At 40.1% G+C, this 23,652-nt stretch overlaps 1 protein-coding gene across 15 annotated transcripts in view; it reads left to right on the forward strand.

Annotated features, from left to right (window-relative positions):
- The window catches only part of TCF12 (transcription factor 12), a 349,545-nt gene that overhangs the window by 122,210 nt on the left and 203,683 nt on the right, over window positions 1–23,652 (forward strand). For 11 of the 15 annotated variants that reach the window (XM_036302507.1, XM_036302496.1, XM_036302615.1 and 8 more), the window contains one exon: window positions 11,032–11,105. In XM_036302507.1, the coding sequence (XP_036158400.1) occupies window positions 11,032–11,105 (74 nt within the window). Of the gene's footprint in view, window positions 1–10,131; window positions 10,360–11,031; window positions 11,106–21,659; window positions 21,778–22,555; window positions 22,575–23,652 lie in introns of those variants that run through there. The other 4 variants (XM_036302591.1, XM_036302554.1, XM_036302600.1 and 1 more) reach the window with 3 other exon arrangements.

Below are 23,652 nucleotides of genomic sequence, written 5' to 3' on the forward strand. Positions count from 1 at the left end.
CATGCGGCTCTTTGGCCCCTTGAGTGTGGTTCTTCTTAAGCCTTAGGAGTACCCTAATTAAGTTAATGACAATGTACCTACCTATATAGTTTAAGTTTAAAAAATTTGGCTCTCAAAAGAAATTTCAATCGTTGTACTGTTGATATTTGGCTCTGTTGACTAATGAGTTTGCCGACCACTACGGAGCTCTATAAGTGAGGAAATTGCTTCGGCATATGTCTGAGATTTTGCTGCCTGTGGATTCCTCTAATATTTTTATGGTTTCCCGTCTTATGTTTAAGTCCTTTATCCATCTTGAGTTTATTTTTCTGTATGGTGTAAGTTGGTGGTCTAGTTTCATTTTTTTGCATGTATCTGTCCAATTTTCCCAACACCATTTATTGAAGAGACTGTCTTGACTCCATTGTATGATCATGCATCCTTTGTCAAATGATATAATTGAGCATAGTAATTTGGGTCGATTTCTTGGTTCTCTATTCTATTCCATTGATCTATATGTCTGTTCTTGTGCCAGTACCAGGCTGTTTTGAGAACAGTGGCTTTGTAATACAGTTTGATATCTGGTACTGAGATCTCACCTACTTTGTTCTTCTTTCTCAGGATTGCTGCAGCTATTAGGGGTCTTTTTTTTATTCCCGATGAATTTTTGGAAAGTTTGTTCTAGGTCTGTGAAATATGCCGTTGGTATTTTAATGGGGAGTGCATTGAATCTATAGATTGCTTTGGGTAGAATGGACATTTTAATGACGTTGATTCTACCAATCCATGAATATGGTATGTTCTTCCATCTGTTTAAGTCTTCCTCTGTCTCTTTTTCCAGTGTCCTGTAGTTTTCCACGTATAGGTCTTTTACCTCCTTAGTTAAGTTTATTCCTAGGTATCTTAATTTTTTTGGTGCAATGGTAAATGGTTTTGCCTTTTTAGTCTCTCTTTCTGTAAGTTCACTATTGGTGTATAGAAATGCCATAGATTTCTTGGTGTTAATTTTGTATCCTGTTACATTGCCAAATTTTATTAAGTCTAATAATTTTTTTTGATGGAGTTTTTAGGGTTTTCTATGTACAGTATCATGTCATCTGTGAATAAGGACAGTTTTACTTCTTCATTTCCAATTTGGATGCCTTTTATTTCTTCTTCTTGTCTGATCGCAATGGCTAGTACTTCTAGCACTATGTTGACAGGAGTGGTGAGAGTGGGCATCCCTGTCTTGTCCCTATTCTTAGGGGAAATGGTTTTAGTTTTTGCCCATTGATTATGATGTTGGCTGTGGGTTTGTCATATATGGCTTTTATTATGTTGAGGTATGATCCTTCTATTCCCACCTTGTTGAGAGTTTTTATCAAGAAAGGGTGTTGGGCCGAAACCGGTTTGGTTCAGTGGATAGAGCGTCGGCCTGCGGACTGAAAGGTCCCAGGTTCGATTCCGGTCAAGGGCATGTACCTGGGTTGCGGGCATATCCCCAGTAGGAGATGTGCAGGAGGCGGCTGATCAATGTTTCTCTCTCATCGATGTTTCTAACTCTCTATCCCTCTCCCTTCCTCTCTGTAAAAAATCAATAAAATATATTAAAAAAAAAAAGAAAGGGTGTTGGATTTTGTCAAATGCTTTTTCTGTGTCAATTGATATGACTGTGATTTTTATCTCTCAATTTATGTGATGTATCACGTTGATTGATTTTCGGATATTGTACCATCCTTGCATCCCTGGGATAAATCCTGCTTGGTCATGGTGTATGATCTTTCTGATGTACTGCTGGATCCAATTTGCTAGAATTTTGTTGAGGATTTTGGCATCTGTGTTCATGAGGGATGTTGGCCTGTAATTCTCTTTCATTGTGTTGTCTTTATCTGGTTTTGGTAATAGGGTGATGCTGGCTTCATAGAATGAGCTTGGAAGTGTTCCTTCCTCTTGAATTTTTTGGGATAGTCTGAGGAGTATAGGTTTTAGTTCTTCCTTGAATGTTTGGTAAAACTCCCCTGTGAAGCCGACCGACCCTGGGCTTTTGTTTGCTGGAAGCTTTTTGATGACTGCTTCAATTTTTTCCATATTTATCGGCCTATTGAGATTTTTAGAATCTTCCTGATTGAGTTTTGGAGGGTTGTATTTTTCTAGGCATTTGTCCATTTCCTCCAGGTTGTCTAGTTTGTTGGAATAGAGTTGTTCATAGTATTTTTTAACAATCCTTTGTATTTCTGTGGGGTCTGTTGTTATTTCTCCTCTTTCATTTCTGATTTTGTTTATTTGGGTCCTCTCTCTCTGCTTCTTGGTGAGCCAGGCTAGAGGTTCATCAATCTTGTTTATCTTTTCTAAGAACCAGCTCTTGGTTTCATTGATCCTTTGTATTTTTTTTTTTTTTTGTCTCTATGTCATTTCTTTCTGCTCTGATCTTTATTACCTCCTTCTTTCTGCTCACTCTGGGCTTTTCTTGTTGCTCTCTGATTCTTTGAGTTGTAGAATTAGATGATTTTCTACCATTTTTTCTTGTTTTTTGAGGTAGGCCTGTAGAGCTATAAACTTCACTCTAGGGACTGTTTTCATTATGTCCCATAGATTTTGGATTGTTGTGTTTATATTGTCATTAGTTTCCAGGATGTTTTTAATTTTTTTCTTTGATCTCTTTGGTAACCCTATCATTGTTTAATAGCATGCTATTCAGCTTTCAAGTGTTTAATTTTTTTGGATTGTTTTTATTGTAGTTTATTTCTAATATTATGCCATTGTGGTCTGAGAAGATGCTTGGTATAATTTCAATCTTCTTGAATTTGGGGAGACTTTGCTTGTGACCCAATATGTGGTCTATTTTTGAAAATGTCCCATGTGCACTTGAGAAGAATATATATTCCGTGGCTTTGGGGTGAAATGTTCTGAAGATGTCAACTGATCTAGTGCATCATTTAGGATTGCTGTTTCTTTGCTGAAGTTTTGTCTAGAGATTTGCCCAGTGATGTCAGTGGTGTATTAAAGTCCCTTACTATGGTTGTATTGTTGTCAATCTCTTCCTTTATATCTTCCAGGGGTTTTCTTATGTATGTGGGTGCTCCTGCATTGGGTGCATATATTTTATCAGGGTTATATCCTCTTGTTGTATTGATCCCTTTAGTATTATGAAGTGGCCTTCCTTATCTCTTGTTATGGCCTTCACTTTGAGGTCTATTTTGTCCGATATAAGTATTGCTACCCCAGCTTTTTTTTCATTTCCACTTGCCTGAAATATATTTTTCCATCCCTTCACTTTCAGGCTGTGTGAGTCCCTTGTTCTGAGATGAGCCTCTTGTGTGATTGGATTTTAAAAGATGACCTGAGAAGGCAAATCCTTCTTATTTTTTTACTTGTCTTTTTTTTTTATATATCCTCCAAAAATAAATCAGACTTTATTTAACAGTTTTTTTGTACAGAATTATTTTTTTTTGAGTAATCAATTTTATTTACTTCATATGAAGCAACATGTCTTAACTTCTCAAGTTGTTTTACAATTTTAGTATTTCCATAGCTTTTCTATTTTATTTGTTTCTCATTATATATAGCAAAAAACCCCAAAGATTTGCTATTATATTCTAATTGACCCTATTTCACAGTGAATTTCTAGCAAAACACATTGGTAGATTCATTTCATGAGTATCAAAAATCTGAAAAACACAATAAAATGGTGGTTGTAGGTTTTTAGGTGTATATTATTTTAAAATTGATTGCAGTCTTTAAATCTTATCTAAAGGGATATCATTATTCCATAAATAAAATTGAGTAAAGAAGGTATTAAGAGACACATTCATAGCTTTGGTTATTTGATATAGCCATCTCCAATGAGATTTCTTTCATCAAATCATTTATTGAATCACCCTAAGTAGATGGCAGTCCTGCAAAGTATATTATCTTTTCCTTATTTATAAGTATTGGGATGTGGTATTTTTGTACTGCTACCAAAGGCAGTGTGTGTATGTGTGTGTGTGTGTGTGTGTGTGTGAGAGAGAGGGGGGGGGGTGGAGAGAGAGGTGGTTATACACTCTCCTGGGCTGGGCTCTTACTCCCTCCTTTCTTTTCCACAGGGATAGACTTGGGCATGATGTCAAGCAGCGTGGCTGTATTGACTTATTACCAGCTTTGTTGTAGGGATATCCTAACTACTCTTCTTTCCATTCTTTGTACCATCTTCCTTCTTCCTTTCATCCCTTCTCAGCTCACTAGACTCCCTACTACTACCTGAAATATTTTCCCAATTCCAGTCCTGTTTCTCACTTTACCCTAGTTTCTCAATCTAGCGTGGCAGAATTTTTGGTTATAGTTCCGGCAGTGGCAAGTGGGAAGGGAAGGAACTGTGCAGCTTTGCTCCTCATTGACCCCTTTTACCTCTAGGCAGGTGAAACTAAGTCTGAACCTCACCAAACCTTAAGCAATGCTTTATGGACACAAACTCGGTACTGTTGGGGCCCAATATGGGGGGGGGGGAGCAGATATTTATGGTATATAAAAGTCACTCCTCCTAAAAAATCAGTTTTCAGTTTTCGCTAGTCGTTAAAAACTTTTAGAAGTCTCTAGGATTCTTCTTGAAGAATGAAAGAAGGGCTAGTATAAAAGCTGTGAAAGAATTTTATGATTGACTCAAGAAAGAGAACACTTTTGGTCAAAAACAAAGGATGGTGGCAGTGGAAAAGAAGCAGGTAGACTATAACTGAGTTCTTCATAGAAGAGAGTAATGCCAAATGTTAACCTTTGCCAAGAAATTTACTTGCTCCTCCAAGAGTCTTGCTCTCTCAAAAACTTGGCTTCCATCTTAATTCCATCTCTAGGGTTCCAGCCTCATAGGGAATTGCTGGTATATGTAGTTATTTATCATTTCCTACATAACTTTCTCTATTAAATGTTTTACAAAAGAAGGAAGCATATTACTTTGTTGAATTTACAACCATAGTTTTTAGATAATAAGGTTTAAAATTTAGTGTTCTTTACTGGAAAATATTAAATAAGAATAGTATGTCTTTTAAAATGGGACACATGGACTCAAAATATATACATATTGTTACTTTATTTAATTGGTTCCATTCAGAAAAGCAGGCACTTAAGAGATTCTATATATAAAAGATTAAATAGGTCTTTCCTCCTCCCAGTGCCGGGCTTCCCTCCCCTCCCCGTTACCGCCGACCGAAGAAAAAAAAAAGATTAAGAAAGATTTAATCTCTATATTAATTAAATTATTCATTAACTCTTAATCTTATTGATAGGAATATATCAGATTAACATATTAGAAAATTATGCAAGAATTAAAGTGTTTCTACCGCTTAATTATTGGTAAACTTTCTCTTATATCTACCATTTTAATCTTGTCAATTGTGAAACTAGCTTCTCTAAAACTGTTAAATTGGTGTAGATAGACTAGAAATGGGAAGGAAAGAAAATATTTGGCAATGATGGTTTAGATGCATCTTAATAGAAATGTTTTCTCTAGTAATCACTGTATTTTTTAAATATATTTTTATTGACTTCAGAGAAGAAGGGAGAGGGAGTGAAAGATAGAAACATCAATAATGAAAGAGAATCATTGATTGGCTGCCTCCTGCACACCCCACACTGGGGATGGAACCCACAACCTGGGCATGTACCCTTACCGAGAATGGTTTCTAGGTAGAGGCTCAACCATTGAGCCACGTTGGCCTGGCATTGTAATCGCTGTATTTTAACTATGATGTATTTTCTTGGGATAAATAGTTTTTCAGGTTTTGATCAATGTGTATAATTTCTGTATTAAGTTTATTTTCTGTGTGTAATTTCTTTTTTTAATGCTTACTTTGATCTTATGGCTGAAGCTTTGGAAAGATTATTATTCCTGTCATATTTCTAAGTTTGTACAGCCATTGTCTTCAGCAGAAAGGAGTCATTGAAGCCTAAAGATGACTCTTGCCTTTGTCAGTGCCAGCCACGACCGTCCATTCATAGTCTGGATATGTTAACAATAAAACTATAGAACTTTGAGTATAAAACCTAGCCAGACCCTTGTTATTCTTCAGCACCCTTTGAGCTCCCTGCAATATCCAGTATGATGGGGATGTAGCCCTCCTTAGCTGTGGCTTAATTAATTACCATTTTATTTAATTAATCTTTGCTATTCCTTCATGCTGTGGAAGTAATTAATGTCACTTGATGAAAATTGAGTATGTGTTTTCACAAAATTTCATGCACCTCTTTTGAAATTTCTCAGATGTTTTCTGTAGCAGGCACCCATCTTTTCTATATTTTCTTTTAGAAATGCATTTGAAATCATACAAAGGCCTCATATTCATTAATTACTTGATATACTATACTAGTAAAACAATTCAATCCTAAACTGAATAAATTATGGTCTGATTATTTTCGTTTTCTTTTTTTTAATTAAATCTTTATGTTCAGATTATTACATTTGTTCCTCTTTTTTCCCCCCATAACTCCCCTCCACCCAGTTCCCACCCCACCCTCCGCCCTCACTCCCCACCCACTGTCCTCATCCATAGGTGCACGATTTTTGTTCAGTCTCTTCCCTCATTCCCCCCCCCCCCGCCAAGAATAGTCAGTCCATTTCCTTTCTATGTCCCTGATTCTATTATAATCACCAGTTCATTCTGTTCATCAGATTATTTATTCACTTGATTTTTAGATTCACTTGTTGATAGATGCATATTTGTTGTTCATAATTTGTATCTTTACCTTTTTCTTCTTCCTCTTCTTAAAGGATACCTTTCAGCATTTCATATAATACTGGTTTGGTGGTGATGAACTCCTTTAGCTTTTTCTTATCTGTGAAGCTCTTTATCTGGCCTTCAGTTCTGAATGATAGCTTTGCTGGATAAAGTAATCTTGGTTGTAGGTTCTTCGCATTCATCACTTTGAATATTTCTTGCCACTCCCTTCTGGCCTGCAAAGTTTCTGTTGAGAAATCAGCTGACAGTCGTATGGGTACTCCCTTGTAGGTAACTGACTGTCTTTCTCTTGCTGCTTTTAAGATTCTCTCTTTGTCTTTTGCTCTTGGCATTTTAATGATGATGTGTCTTGGTGTGGTCCTCTTTGGATTCCTTTTGTTTGGGGTTCTCTGTGCTTCCTGGACTTGTAAGTCTATTTCTTTCACCAGGTAGGGGAAGTTTTCTGTCATTTCTTCAAATAGGTTTTCAATATCTTGCTCTCTCTCTCCTTCTGGCACCCATATAATTCGGATGTTGGTACGCTTGAAGCTGTCCCAGAGGCTCCTTACACTATCTTCGTATTTTTGGATTCTTTTTTCTTTTTGCTTTTCTGGTTGGGTGTTTTTTGCTTCTTCGTATTTCAAATCGTCGACTTGATTCTTGCGATCCTCTAGTCTGCTGTTGGAAGTCTGTATAATATCCTCTATTTCAGTCAGTGTATGCTTAATTTCCAGTTGGTCCTTTATCATACCATTGAGGGTCTGACTAGATTTCTTGAGGATCTCAGTACATTTATCGGCGGTCTCACCATCCTTTTTGAGGGTCTTACTAAATGTATCGGCGGCTTCTAGAAAGTTCTTGAAAAACCTTAAAAGTGTGGTTTTGAACTCTATATCCAGTAGTTTGCTTTCCTCCATCTCTGTCATTTGTGTCCTGTTTCTTTGTCTCCGCATTTTTTATGCTTACCTGTTGATAAAGTGGTTTTCTGTGCTAAGTGTCCTCTAGGGCCCAGTGGTTCAGCCTCCCCAATTACATGAGGAGGACACTCTTGGTGCACCCCCTTGTGGTCTTTGTGCACAGTCTTGGTGTAGTTAAGCCTTGATTGTTGTAGTTAACACTGGGAGGGAATGACCTCCAGGCCAATTGGCTGTGAGAATCAGCCGTGTCTGTAGTGGGAGAACTTCTGTGCTGGAGACACCCCTCTGGGGCAAGACTTGCTTCAATGGGGCTTTAGTGCTCACTGGGTCTGCCCCCTGAGTGTGTCCTTTCAAGGTCCGAGGAGCTGCAAACTGGATGGTCCCACTCTGACCACTGGGGACACTCGCTCCTGGATCTCTTGGGAGGTGCTAATCTAGCCTTTGCCTGAGGCTACCCTGCAAAAGCCTCCGTGCAGGGCTTGGGCGGGGCGGGGCGGGTCCCACAGGATCCACAGGGCGGAGCAAGCAGTTATGGCTGCTCTCAGTCCTGTCCTCAGAGGCTCTGCTTCTCAGTGTCCTGGTAATCGCTGCAAGCACCTCCGAGAGAAAGCTGCCCTCGAGTTCTTCCGATGCCAGACAGCCCCGCTTCTCCCGTATGAGTCTGAGTCCCCAAAGACTCACCCGGAACTGGAGCTCAGAGCCTGAGACTCCCTCCCGATTGCAAAAGACAACCGCGCCCTCAGCCGCCAGCCCGCTCCACATGCACCTCTGCACCTTAGTATTTTACTTCCGCACTGCTCCTCCTCTGAGTCTCGGTATGCTTTTCTCTTTCCTTCTAGTTGTAGAATTTCCACTCAGCTAGCCTTCCTGTGGTTCTGGATTATGTCTGTTTTATCTTTTATTTGATTTTTTGAAGTGGTTGTGCGAGGCAGCATTTTCCGGTGTTTACCTATGCTGCCATCTTAGTTTCTCTGATTATTTTCATTAGGATGGGATCATCAAAATAAATTTCCATTGTTATAAATATTTAATGAAAGTGTTATTTTTCCCACTTCCTCCAGTCCCAACATTCTGTTTTCTATCTCTATGAATTTGACTACTCTCAGGGCCTCATATAAGTGGAATCATACAGTATTTGTCCTTTTGTGATTGGCTTACTTAACATAATGCGTTCATGTTCATCCATTTTTAGCATATGTAAGAATTTTCTTCCTTTTAAGGTTGAATAATACTCCATTGTAAGTATATACCACATTTTGTTTAACCCATTCATCTTCTGATAGACACTTGAATATTGTAAATAATGCTGCCTGAACATGGGTGTATAAATATTTGAGACCCTGCTTTCCCAGTAGCCAATTTACTTTTATATTTTGTGTTGGTCATCTATACTAATAAAAGAGTAATATGCTAATTAAACCGGACATCTTCTGGACCTCCTTCTGGACAAAGCCACGGTGTCTGGGGCTGAGGCAGAGGTTGTTAGGGGCGATCAGGCTGGCATGGGAGGGCAGTTAGGGGGTGATCAGGCCAGCAGGGGAGGGCAGTTAGGGGTGATCAGGCCAGCAGGGTAGGGCAGTTAGGGGTGATCAGGCCAGCAGGGTAGGGCAGTTAGGGGTGATCAGGCCAGTAGGGGTGCAATTAGGGGCGACCAGGCAGGCAGGCAGGTAAGCAGTCAGGTGAGCGGTTAGGAGTCCCAGATTTCGAGAGGGATGTCTGACTTCCAGTTTACGGGATAGGAGCTAAACCGGCAGTTGGACATCCCCTGCGGGGTCCCAGATTGGAGAGAATGCAGGCCGGGCTGAGGGGAGGACCCCCTCTCCCCCGCCGCCGTGCACAAATTTCATGCACCAGGCCTCTAGTTTAGTATAAAAAATATTTTTTTTCCTCATATAGAAAAATAATTGCAAAGGGAAGGTATTTAAAAGTTAAGTAGTTTTATATAAGTGGATTTTGTAGGTTAATACTAGTCTTTGTCTTGAATCGAGTCTCATGGGAATTCTATCTACTATTCTAGTGTTGATTGTGAAGAAAATGCTTGGAAAATAGCCCATAGAGAGACGGTAACAAAGTATGTTTTGATAAGATAGAATCTTAAATGTAGAATTTTGATAATTCTCAGAGAATGAACATTTCGTAGTTTTGTGCATAATCTCTGTGTTTTCAAAACTTTGGTTTCACTTGAGATTGTGCCTAGAGTGTGGTCTTTAGTTAGGTACCCGTCATTTCTCTAAGGTGTTTAAAAACTTTAAAAATATATATTAGTCATTTAATATAGGAAATACAGATTCTTCAAAAGAATTAGTTAGGTTCCTACTAACTGAATTAGTAATTAGTAGATTTTACTTGGAAATTGACTTCTTTCCCCTGCTTTTTGTCACTTAACCCTTCAATTGTTAATTCAGTCCCTCCGAAAGAGCTTTGGGAATGCTGGCTAGTTACTGGAGAATTTGGGACATTTTAACTTACTACACATCACATTCTCATTTAAATCACAGAAGACTTAAAAGGAATTTTTTTGAAGAAAAAGAGGTTCTAAAACTAGTGGAATGTTTCTTTTTAAATTCTAGAGTTTTCTCATGCAAGAATGAAACCAAAAAATTCAACTATTTTTATTTTGTCATAAAAAGAAGCTCAGAGGGGTTGGTAAAGTATACCCTGTTAGCAGTCAAGGATGAAAAAGACTGATCTTCAAAACAGAAAAGGGAGAGATGGCTGGATTGAGAGATCTCCATCTCTTTCAAATTTTTATGGGGACTGATGAAAAGGTGAAAATATTGGAACCAAAGCTTCAGAAGGTACATTAAGGAATACAGTGAATTCTTTTGTTGTTAATGGTTACCAATCCTTCTCACTTTGACTTTTCCTGTGCAATTTTCATAAGCGTGCATATATTTATTTGGATTCAGATTTAGAAAAAATTTTACTAGGATGAGTTGTCATGCCATTTTGATTAGCTTTGATGTAACTAATGTTGATTTGATATGGGTTGATTTAGTTTGCTGTCTTTAAGAATATCTAATCAATGCTCTGATAGAAACCAGTTTTATTAACTTGAACAGTTATTTAACTTGCTTCATTTTCTAAGTTTTATCCTTAAGAACTGAATTCTTTATATTTTCATGAGGTAGTACTAAACTGTAGAAACCTGTGGGGGTTCATCTACTCTTAGAAGTAGCAATGGATGGGGATAAAGATGGAGAGGCCCAAATTATGCCCTAGCCTAAAGTCTCCAAAGATGTATTTTGATATGGAAATTCTGCAGTATATATAGAGCATTTTATGAAGCAGTGATGAAGATGCTCTGACAGAATTTACTTTCTGCTGGATTCTGAGACAAAGATTGATATACAGCCAGTTCCAGGCAAATACATACGCCACTTACTGAATTGTACTCTTCTGTTATACCAAAGAAACATCCATCATGGTATCCTTTTGGATTTATATCTTTCACTTTCTTCTCTCCATAGGTATGGATGAACGAGGAAGTACACCATCTTGGGGAACAAGTGGTCAACCAAGCCCCTCTTATGACTCATCTAGAGTAAGTGTGCTCATCAACCCTTGATTTAAAACTGTAAAGATAATTTGCCAAATAAGTTAAGTACATTCATATACAGAACTTTGTTTCTTAAGAGAAATGAAGTTAACTTACATTCATTGGAATATAGAATACACAGTACCTTCATAAAAGGTTTAATTTTCTATTATCATACATTGAGACTTTATTCTATCTCCTAAAATGAAGAAAATATTCCTGGTGTAATTTCTACACCTAGACTACTTATAATATTCTGCTAAAATTGTAAGAGCTTGGAATGCCTCACTAAATATTCCTCATACATAGCCATTTTTCTTCATGTATTGTTTATTTGTTTTGAGAGATGGTACTAGCTTTCAAAGTACCAGTTTCTAGTCTCCTGTCTCCCGTACTTGCTCCAGTAGTCATCAGCCGTTTATATTAGGGATGCTATAGCCCTGTCTCTTAGAAGCATATCAAAACACATATAACAGATGACATTTCTTGGTTGGCAGTTAAGAGAAAATAGGACCAAGCTAATGTTCTATACAATGAAAGGTCAGTAGATTAGAGGTTCTTCCAGCAATGAGCAAACAACAAATAAAATCCCGTGAAACTTTAAAATATTAAATTGAGAGATTGAAAATTGAACCAAAGAGTTGGCAAAAAAAATTAAACGCTGTAGTCCCAGTCTCCCTGATAAATTGGTGAGGTTAAGATATACCTTTCCCAAAAGGTCATACTTTGAATGATTAATGAACATTTATTTCTCTCAAAATTAACCAAGAGAAGATAGACAAACATAAAATTTAAGGGTACTTAACCCTAGAAGCAAATTGGCTTTAAGTGAAAGGAAAACTGAATCAATGTTATTGGAGTTCATAGTCTCCATATGAGTTATATTGTTTGGCATTGAAAAATGTTGACTTAAATACTTACTAAAGTATGTGGTTTTGCTATTACATCACTGTAGCCTATGTTTATTTTAAATACTTTCGGAAGAACTAGGATAGCCATTTGTAATACAGAAAGATATAGAGAATGACTGTTAAAAGTTTTAGTATTTCCTTTTCAGGAATCAGTGATGAGAAAGCCGAGTTGTAGTGTAAAAAGCACTGTCCTCTCTATCACAAGACTTGGATTTACTGTTGACTTTACTGTGCACTTGACATTTAGTCTTGGACACCTTATTTAATTTGGGAATAGTTCAATGTGTTGATATTTAAATTTCTTTCCAGGTTTAAAGGTTTTTTGATTCTTTGAATAATACTGTGAATAGGAAAGGCTGGTTTCCTGTTTAGATTTTGAAATAGGGATTTTACATAGTGGAGAACATAATACTGTTCATTAACATTGGATTATATTTTTCTTTTTAATGAAATTTATTGGGTGACACTGGTTAATAAAATTATATAGGTTTCAAGTGTACAATTGTATGATTATTTTCTTTCAGAGGCTTGAGTTACTGTGTGATAACATGTCATTTCTTAAAATGCATTGAACGATGCCATTGTACTTTATATTTACTTTCTTTTTAAGTTTTCAATATTTTTCTAGTTGAGCATTAAGTAGGATTTTGGGAGAGGAGAACATGATCTTGTATCTAAGCATTTACTAGTAGTATATGTTCATGATCCTGCAATAAAGTCTTCTAGAGATGGACTTCAAAGCAAATCTTGCTTTTCTTGTTGTCATTTGATATGTAGGTCAAATGTGAAATGCCATTTTCACTCTTCATTTACTTTTTTGAGTGTATATTGTGTGCAGCGAGAAGTTAAATTTACTTTATAGTGAACTAGTTTTCTATTTTAAAAACAAGATTAATCTCTAGATATTCCCAGCCTGCCATACAAATATAAATGTGTGTGTGTGTGTATGTGTGTGTGTGTGTGTGTGTGTGTATGTATATATATATATATATATATATATATATCCACCCCTACCTATCTACTGTAAGGTCAGCTAAATAAGTGATTTAATGCTAACCCTTCTTAAGTTTTTTTCCCATTAAAATCCACTCTTCCAATAACTTTTCTCCTATGCCAGTCATGATTTTGAGCCAAAAAGGATTTAGTGGGCTAGTTAAGAAGTTATGTTTTATTTACAGTTTCAAACCATTTATTTTTACCCTGAGCTCTTCTCACCAGCATAGATATTTGTGGGTGTCTTTGAAACTGTCCACAGAAGTTCTTTATAGGAAAATTATCAACTTTTGGGGGTTTATTATTAAACATCATTCACTATCTTGATCACATTTTTTCATAAGGTAAAGATGGATATAATTTTGTAAATAAGAATCTCAGTTAACCAAAGTACATCATTCTCCTGAATATTTTAGTATGTTCAGTTTTTTAAAATTCAGAAATAAGTATTGATGTTGGCTAAAAACCAGTTTGACACATTTTATTGAAAGTATTAACAAGTCAATTTAAACTTTAATAAAATATGTGAGTGAAATTTCTTTAGATTTTACCATATTATATAAATAATACATTTCTATCATAGCAAATTGAACCATTTAAAAAATAACATAACTTTACATTAATAATAGAAAACTTTTAATTTTGTAATATTTGAAAACACTTTACACAATAGAAGTAAAGAGGCCACAATAGAAGGTACTTTAACACACATGAATAAACTCAAAATGGATAAAAGACTTAAATGTTAGTCATGAAACCATAAAAATCCTACAAGAAAATGTAGGCAGCAAATTATCAGACATCTCATGTAGCATAATTTTCACCAATACACTACCTAGAGCAAGAGAAACAAAGGAAATAATAAGCAAATGGGACTATATGAATCTAAAAAGCTACTGTACAGCAAAAGAAACCAACATCAAAATGAAAAGGGAACCCACTATATAGGAGAACATATTTGCTAATGATATATCCGATAAGGGTTTAATTTTCAAATATATAAAGTACTCATACAACTCAACAAAAGGGAGACAAACAATCCAATTAAAAAATGGCAGAGGACCTAAACAGACACTTCTCCAAAGAGGACATACAGATGGACAATAAACATTAAAAAATGCTCAAAGTCACTCACTAATCATCAGAGAGATGCAAATTAACACAACAATGAGGTACCACTTCACACCTACTAGAAACGCTACCATCAATAGATCAACAAACAACAAGTGCTGGCAAGGTTGTGGAGGAAAAAGAAACCCTAGTACACTGCTTATGGGAATGCAGACAGTACTACCACTATGGAAAACAGTATGTAGTTTCCTCAAAAAATTAAAAATGGAACTGCTGTTTGACTCAGTGATCCCACTTCTAGGAATATATCAATTCCAATCAGAAAGAATGTATGTACCCCAATGTTCATAGTAGCATTATTTAGAATAGCTAAGATGTGGAAACAACCCAAGTGCCCATCAGTAGATGAGTGTATAAAAAAAACTGTGGGATACTATGGGATACTATGCAGCTGTAAAAAAAGAAGGATATCTTAATCTTTGAGACAGCATGGAAGGACCTTGAGAGTATTACGCTAAGCAAAATAAGCCAGTCAGATAAAGATAAGTATCACATGATCTCACTTATATATGGAATATAGTGAACAAAATAAACGATGAACAAACTAGAGCCAGAAGCATAGAAACATGGAACAGGCTGACAAATTTCAGTGGAAAGGGGGCATAGAAGGGGCAAGAAGAGATTAGCCAAAGAATTTAGTGTATACTGGAGGCCTGGTGCATGAATTCGTGCACAGGTGGGGTCCCTCTGGACGACCTGCAGGGATCAGGCCGAATCCCACAGGCCAACGCCACCTGCAGCTCCTACCTGCTGCTCCTGCTCATCCCGGCCCCACTGTGACTGCCATGGGCTCGCGCCCAATCAGTCCCGATCCGGGGAAGCTCGTGCTGCCACAGCAGGGCTCAACAGCCATGAGCCCTGCATCTGGTGCCCTCCCAAGGGGAGTGGCCTGCGGGATCTTGCTGAAACTGGCTCTCCGACGTCCCTGAGGGCCCACAGATTGCGAGAGGGTGCAGGCCAGGCCAAGGGACCCCACTGGTGCACGATCTGGCTGACAAGGGACTGTGGGAGGGCTCCAGGGTGTGTCCGGTCCATCTCGCTCAGTCCCAATTGGTCAGGCCCCAGCAGCAAGCTAACATACTGGTCAGAGCATATGCCCCCTGATGGTCAGTGCACATCGTAGCAAGCAGTTGAGCAGCCTTAGCATATCATTAACATATTACGCTTTGATTGGTTGGTTGGTTGTTCTGCTATTTGGTCTATTTGCATATTACCCTTTTATTATATCGGATTAGAGGCCCGGTGCACAAAAATTTGTGCACTCGGGGGGAAGGGGGGGTCCCTCAGCCCGGCCTGTGCCCTCTCGCAGTCTGGGACCCCCCTCGGGAGATAACCACCTGCTGGCTTAGGCCTGCTCCTGGGTGGCAGAGGGCAGGCCCAATCCCTAGGTGCAGCCCCTGGTTGGGCTCTGGCAGGGCCGATTGGGGAGTTGGGGCGCCGCCCCTGTCATGCACAGAGCAGGGCAGATTGGGAGGTTGCGATGCCACCCTCAGTCACGCTCAGGGTAGGGCCGATTGGGGGGTTGGGGCACTGCCCCCTGTCACACTCAAGGCAGGGTCGATGGGGAGGTTGCGGTGCCACCCCCTGTCACGCACAGAGCAGGGCCAATCAGGGAGTTGGGGCGCTGCCCCCATCACTTACAGAGCAGGGCCCATCAGGGGGGTTGGGGCTTCGTACCCTGTCACGCACAGAGCAGGGCCGATCAGGGGGTTGGGGAGCTCCCCCCTGTCACTCACAGAGTAGGGCTGATAGGGGAGTTGGTGCACCACCCCCTGTCACCCACAGAGCAGGGCCGATCAGGGGGTTGGGGCGCCGCCACTCTCACACTCAGGTCAGGGCCGATGGGGAGGTTATGGCTCTACCCGTCACACACGGAGCAGGGCCCGGCGGGGGGGGGGGGGCAGGGGGGTTGGGGCGCAGCACCCTGTCACACACAGAGCAGGGCCGATCAGGGGGTTGGGGCGCGGCATCCTGTCACACACAGAGCAGGGCCGATCAGGGGTTGGGGCGCCGCACCCTGTCACACACAGAGCAGGGCTGATCAGGGGGTTGGGGCACTGCAACCTGTCACACACAGAGCCGCAGGGCGATCAGGGTGTTTGGGCGCTGATCCCGGTGCCGGGAGGCCTCGCTGCTCCGCTGATCCCGGTGCTGGGAGGCATATTACCCTTTTACTATATAGGATAGAGGCCTGGTGCACGGGTGGGGTCGGCTGGTTTGCCCTGAAGGGTGTCCTGGATCAGGGTGGGGGACCCCACTGGGGTGCCTGGCCAGCCTGGATGAGGGGGTGATGGCTGTTTGCAGCTGGTCACACACCCTTCAGGGTGGGGGTCCCCACTGGGGTGCCTGGCCAGTCTGGGTGAGGGGCTGAGGGCTGTTTTCAGGCTGGCAGGTGACTGAAGCTCCCAACCGCTCCTTTTTTTCTTTTTCTTTTTTATTCTGGGCCAGCTTTGCTCTGAGGCTCCAGCTCTTAGGCCTCCGCTGCTGTAAGCAGGTTTCTGGCCTTTGTTTACCTTCTGTATTTGAAACAATGTTTCGATCCTGCTGACTAAAGCCTCGCGACTAAAGCAGGTTTCTGGGGTTTTGTTTAGCTTCTGTATTTGTAACATAGTTGATTAGAGTTGCAGCTCAGAGGCCAGCAGCGGCAGGCGGGGAACGTTGGAGTCCTCCGTCACTGAAGCAAGCAAGCCTCATGTTAGCTTCCAGCTGCCTGGCTGCCGGCCGCCATCTTGGCTGGTAGTTAATTTGCATATCGCCCCGATTAGCCAATGGGAAGGGTAGCGGTCGTATGCTAATTACCATGTTTCTATTTTATTAGATAGGATATGCATAACCTGTGGACACAGATGATAGTGCAGTAGGCTCGGAAATGGGAGGGGTAGGATAGAGGAGTTCGAATGGTGGACAAGGTGGGACATATGTAATACTTTGAACAGTAAAGATAAATAAAAAAAGAATGATAAAACATATGATATTAAATCACATGGATTCAAAGGTACTGTTCTCGTCCTTCTCTACCCCCACTCAAAACTATAAGGAAAAAAATAATAATTTTGTGTGGTACTATAAAACGATATTTGGCACATTAACTCTATTAATACTGTATTTTACTATGTATTTTACTGTGTAAGCTTGGCTACACAAATCATATAGGTTGGTGTTTTTATTTAACAGCTTTTCAAGGGGAATGTTCTCATCATTGTGTTAGTCTTATATCCATTCTCTCAGAAGTAGGAAAAGTTACTCCAGCAGGGTTCCTGTCTGGAGTATCTGCCAAGTCCACCAGAAAAGTAACCTCACAATGTACAATATGGTTGAATTTCTGGTTTTCAGAACTACCCACATCACATCATTCAGTGCAGACTTTTGGTTAGGGAGACTCAGAAATAAAAACTATATCTAATGGTATAGAAGAAATGGCTAGCATTCTTAGGAAATGTGGAGATGAGACAGAACATGCTTGAGACACTCAGATGGAAGTAGCATAGTACTTGTGGCATGTACCTCAGACTTCTCTACTTCAGTTAGAGTCCTGGTTTCTGTGCTATTGAACTATAGCTCACCTGTGTAGAACAGCGACATTAAAGAACAGATAAAAAATCATTGTGATGTGACTAGCACTGTTAATTTCAGAAATAGGTGAAAGTGGTGATCAAGATCAAAGCACCAAAGATTGAAAGGGACAGTTAAAGTCTCAATTAAGACATGACCAAAAGTTATATTTAAAGAGTTTGTCCTGCCTCTTTCTTGTTTTTTATCCTTTCCTGCAAACATATGTTTTCTATATTTTTCATTGTAGTAGACATAAAGGCCTGAGAATATCGTGATTTTTCTTAATAACTATAGTGTTCATGGTTTATTCCAGTTTCAGATTTATTTTCCTCTTTAGAAGGCAGTGGCTAAGAGCACAGATTCTGGAGCCACACTGTTTGGGTATGAATCCCAGTCCTGCCATTCACTACCTGTGTGATTATGGACAAGTTATTTAAAGTCCCCATATCTCAGTTTACTCATCTGTGAAATGGGGATAATATGACTATTTTAAAAGGCTGTTGCAAGGATTAAATGAGATAATAATGATATTTAGATCAGGGTCTGGTACATATTGAGTGCTTTATAAGTATTGGCTTTAATCATGTATTTCAGAATTAATCAACTAGGTGTATATGTAACAATTAAACACATTTAAATCAATAAATACATTTGCAAATGTGCTGCATTCCATGTGCAATGACTCAGTATTATTTGCTGATTCAGTGCTGCTTAATTTACTTTTTTTAGATGTGTAAAGGACATAAATGAAGTTTATTTCCTTTCTCTTTAGTTGTCTCATTCTTTAGAATATAGAATTCTTCTGACAAAAACATTTATATAAATGGTTTTGTCTGTCTAGGATAATGCTTTTTATATAATGGGTGCTCAATACTTTTTTGCTGCATAAAATGAAATTGTGTTTGGAGATCAAGGGAGAAAGGAAACGAAGTTGACTTAAGATGGTAAAGCTTGAAGTGGATGGTGGTGATATTAATGACAATAGGCCTTTATTCTGTGCTTACAAATTATTGACCTGATTGGTGACACACCCTAGTGAAGCATTTTATTTAATACTGGAGGCCTGGTGCATGAATTCGTGCATGGGTGGGGTCCCTCTGGGTGGCCTGCAGTGATCGAGCCGAATCCCGCAGGCCAACGCCACCTGCAGCTCCTACCTGCCGCTTCTGCTCATCCCGTCCCCACTGTGCCTGCTGCAGGCTTGCGCCCAATCAGACTTAGGGGAAGGCTCTCACTGCTGCAGCAGTGCTCGCCAGCCATGAGCTCTATGTCTAGTGCCCTCCCAAGGAGAGTGGCCTGCAGGATCGGGCTGAAGCCAGCTCTCTGACATCCCCTGAGGGGTCCCAGATTGCGAGAGGGCTCAGGCCAGGCAGAGGGACCCCACAGATGCATGACAGGGACTGGGAGGGAAGCGGGAGGGCTCCAAGGCATGTCCGGCCCATCTCGCTAGTCCCGATCGGCCAGACCCCAGCAGCAAGCTAACATACTGGTCAGAGCATCTGCCCCCTGGTGATCAGTGCACATTATAGTGACTGGTTGACCAGTTGACTATCTGCCCCCTGATGGCCACTGCATGTCATAGCAAGCTGTTGAGCAGCCTTAGCATATCATTAGCATATTATGCTTTGATTGGTTGTTCAGTTGTTCTGCTGTTTGGCCTATTTGCATATTACCCTTTTATTATATGGGACTAGAGGCCCGGTGCACAAATTTTTGTGCACCGGTGGGTTGGGGGGTCCCTCAGCCTGGCCTGTGCCCTCTTGCAGTCTGGGACCCCACGGGGGATGACCACCTGCTGGCTTAGGCCTGCTCCCCGGGGGATTGGGCCAAAGATGGCAGTCAGACATCCTTCTGGCAGCCAGGCAGCCCTCGGGGGATGTCCACTTGCCAGGGGGAGCAGACCTAAGCTGTAGTCAGACATCCTTAGCACTGCTGAGGAGGCAGAAGAGGCTCCCACCACCACCGCTCTACTGGCAGCCATCAGCCTGGCTTGTGGCTAAGCAGAGCTCCCCCATGTGGGAGCACACTGACCACCAGAGGGCAGCTCCTGCATTGAGCGTCTGCCCCCTGGTGGTCAGTGTGTGTCATAGTGACCAGTCATTCCCAGTCTTTCTGCTGTTAGGGTCAGTTTGCATATTACCCTTTTACTATATAGGATAGAGGCCTGGTTCACGGGTGGGGGCCTGCTGGTTTGCCTTGAAGGGTGTCCCGGATCAGGGTGGGGGTCCCGCTTGGGTGCCTGGCCAGCCTGGGTGAGGGGCTGATGGCTGTTTGCAGCTGGTCACACCCCCTTCAGGGTGGAGGTCCCCACTGGGGTGCCTGGATGAGGGGCTGATGGCTGTTTTCAGGCTGGCCACACCCCCTTCAGGGTGGGGGTCTCCACTGGGTTGCCTGACCAGTCTGGGTAAGGGGCTGAGGGCCATTTTCAGGCTGGCTAGGACTGAAATTCCCAGCCTCTCCTTTTTTTCCTTTTTTTATTTATTCTGGGATTTATTTACCTTCTATAATTGAAACTTCGTTGCTGTCACTGGAGCTGAGAGCCGGCTTCAGCTCTGAGGCCACGGCCGGCTGAAAGCAGGTATCTAGGGTTTGTTTAGCTTCTATAATTGAAACTTTCGGAGCTCAGAGCCGGGCCGTGGTAGGCAGGGAACCTTGGCTTCCTCCATCACTGGAGCAAGCAAGTCTCCTGCTTGCTTCAGCTGCGTAGCTGCCGGCCACTATCTTTGTTGGCAGTTAATTTGCATATCGCCCTGATTAGCCAATGGGAAGCATAGTGGAGGTATGGTTAATTACCCTTTTTGTCTTTTATTAGATAGGATTATATAGGATTACAGCCTCTGGAGAGTTGTACTCTGTGACCTAGGACAAGTTACTTAACCTCCTTGTGCCTCGGGATTCTCATGTCTATAATTATGATAATTTTACAAATACCTTGTAGAGTTTTGGTAAATATGAAATGTAATAATAGCTAGTAAGTATTTCTTTTATTGATTCAGTAAGTGAAAGCTGCTATTAATATTATTAGCACCATTATTATCTTTAAATATCTAATATTTCATTGTATGTTATAATAGACGTATTCTGTTTCTGAAATATAGTCTGATTTTAGTTCATGGAAATCTCAAAGGGCCATCTCATCTTGGTTTTCCTGCCTCCTAGCTCTGCTACACAACTTAGGCCTAGCTCAAAGTACTGAAGTACCATTCGGGTTTGCACCCTGTGCTAGGGGTTATTATAGAGCTCACAGGAGAGAGAAGTCTTCTTGTTAGCACTCTTTTCTAAGGTAGAATTTTTGATTTCTCACTCTAAAAGGTAGATAAGTTCATTGGTAGGTCACTACTAATAGAAATTATATTTATAGGCATCAGGAGTAGGCATTTTAATCATGAGTATTTTTCAGGTTATATATAATCTATTATGGTAGTTATTTTGGGAAAGAAGTAACATTCAGTTGAATAAGGTGTGAGTGCTTATTTTTTCTAATTGCTAAATTTCCACCAGTTCCCTCCCTCCCCCCGTATCTTTATATTATGGTTTGTAGAATGAAACAGTCATGTCCATGTTGCTCTTCCTTCCGCCTCTATTTTGTGTTATTATAGAGTTTTCAAGATTAGAAGGTATGTTAGTTACTTATATCCAATGCTTTTATTTTATAGATGAGGAAACTAAGACTTAATGAGTTTGAGATTTTACTAGTTTGTGATGTGTGCTTTTGATACAAACTACCCATGAGATTTGTTTGGATTTCTCAACTTGAAGAACTGTCTTAAATTTTCTGCCATACACTAAAGCAGTGGTTCTCAACCCTCCTAATGCCGCGACCCTTTAATACAGTTCCTCATGTTGTGGTGACCCCCAACCATAAAATTATTTTCGTTGCTACTTCATAACTGTAATTTTGCTACTGTTATGAATCATAATGTAAATATCTGATACGCAGGATGTATTTAGGCGACCCCTGTGAAAGGGTCATTTGACCCCCAAAGGTTGAGAACCGCTGCACTAAAGGAATGAAAGAAGAGAGAGGAGAAAGGTGAAAGAGAAGAGGATCTGTAATTGATATCCCAAAAGAGGACATGGGACAGGATATGGTAAAAATAAATTTGCTTAGCAAGTATAGTGTATTGGGAGGCAGAATAGCATAGAATTTAAGAGCCTGAATATTGAAGTCAGGCTGTTGGGGTTCTATTTCTGGCACTTCTACTTGTAGCTCTGTGAACCTGGCGTGTTTTTCTCTTTACCTTAAACTCACCCCCCCCCCCTTTTTTCATTGATAGAAGGGTGCTGGCTACTAATAATAACTACCTAACTAAGTTCCATACTTAGGCCTATTAGTGGAGGAGGGGAAAAGTAGTTATGTGGTGATGAGTTGGCTTTAAAATACTTGGTTTAGCTGCTGTATATGACTCAGCACAGAATAATTGTAGGGACTTTTTATTAAGGGATAAACAGTAGGTACATTTAGAGTTCTTTCATTTTAATACATACTATTCTGTCTCAGTGAGGGGATATGAGGGTTTGGCTTATTTGAAAAAGCAACCATTTTTCAGACCAGTTGTCAGGAATACACATGGATGGCAGCTTGATAAACTAGGTCAGGTAGAAAATGAAAATATGAGGGTACAAGGATTTAAGGGTTGCTCTAGCCTCCTAAGACTCATACAGAAAGCCATAGATCAGGTACTTAGGATAAGGAAAACCAAAATAATAAAAAATTTAACTAGAGTAAACATACAGCTTTCAGCTTTTATGAAAATTAAATTGAATTCATAAGGATACTTTATCTGGCTGAGTTTAGTATTATTTCTCTAGGACTCCTGAACCATTTCCACCAGATGTGGCTAAAGGAATATTTAATTTTGCTCAGTGCTCTCTCCATTTTTAGCAGGTATTTAGCATCTTTTCATTCATGTGGAAGAGCTAGACTAGCAGCCATTCTATAGTTTGACAAATAGCGAGCTGGAGATGGGATAATAGAGCCTTAGTTCCCCTCACATGCTATTGATAAAAATACACAGAGGTCATTTTGATCCCAGGAAGGGTTGGACTGGCTTGAATTTTGGGAGAACCTGGCATGTTGTTCATTTACATTTTAAGGTCCAGGCCTTCAGAATGAATATCTAAGGGTAGAGAGGACCTGTGGTTTTCATCTTCCAGCAGAGCACAGTGGGAACCACCATTGTAAATAAGGATAATAAGGTTGTCTGCCTGCTTTTAAGTAGCTTGTGACTTACTGTGGTTCTGAGTTTCAGTTTGCTGGTATTTTTAAATCACTCAATTTCTTAAATGTAAAACATGAGTAAATATATATTTTAGAGTTCAGGAATTATGGTTAGAAATACATGTCATATTTGCCTAAAGAATTAAATCAGTTATCAAACTTTAACTCTTTTAAGGCAGCAAATAATTAATTAGCAAATTAATCTCATTGATAAACATGGGATTACAGGAGAGGGAGAGATTACTTTGGATGGTAATAGAAGAGGAAGTATTTGAATAGTATATTATAGGACAGATAGCATTTGTATGAATAAAGTTGAAATGAAGATAACTTTCAGGAAATGTGGAATGATGGAACCACAAGTACAAATGCTTCCAAATCACGAAATTCAGTAAATAGTAAATCATCTTGCTTTGTAGGTAAACAGTGTGGTTAGGCAGATAACCTTTCTGTAGAAGAAATACAGTCTATCTTTGGGAAGAAGAGAGCCAGTTAAAATTAGACTTTTATACAGGTCATGACACAAAGTGCTCTATAAAGATCAATATGTTGAGGTATGAAGGATGGAACCAGTGTAAAAGGGTGACAATAAATAAGATGATCTGGCAAGATGTTACTACCCAGGCCCACTTGTGATGAGATAAAATTTGGATTAGGATGGTAGGATCAAGATCACAAAGTAATGGAAAGAAGAGAGATTTCACAAAGGGAAAAAACAAAGCAAAACTGGCACACTTGGTAACTA

The sequence above is a fragment of the Myotis myotis genome, unplaced genomic scaffold (genome assembly GCF_014108235.1).
Source record: "Myotis myotis isolate mMyoMyo1 unplaced genomic scaffold, mMyoMyo1.p scaffold_m19_p_1, whole genome shotgun sequence".
In the NCBI taxonomy this organism is placed as follows: domain Eukaryota; kingdom Metazoa; phylum Chordata; class Mammalia; order Chiroptera; family Vespertilionidae; genus Myotis; species Myotis myotis.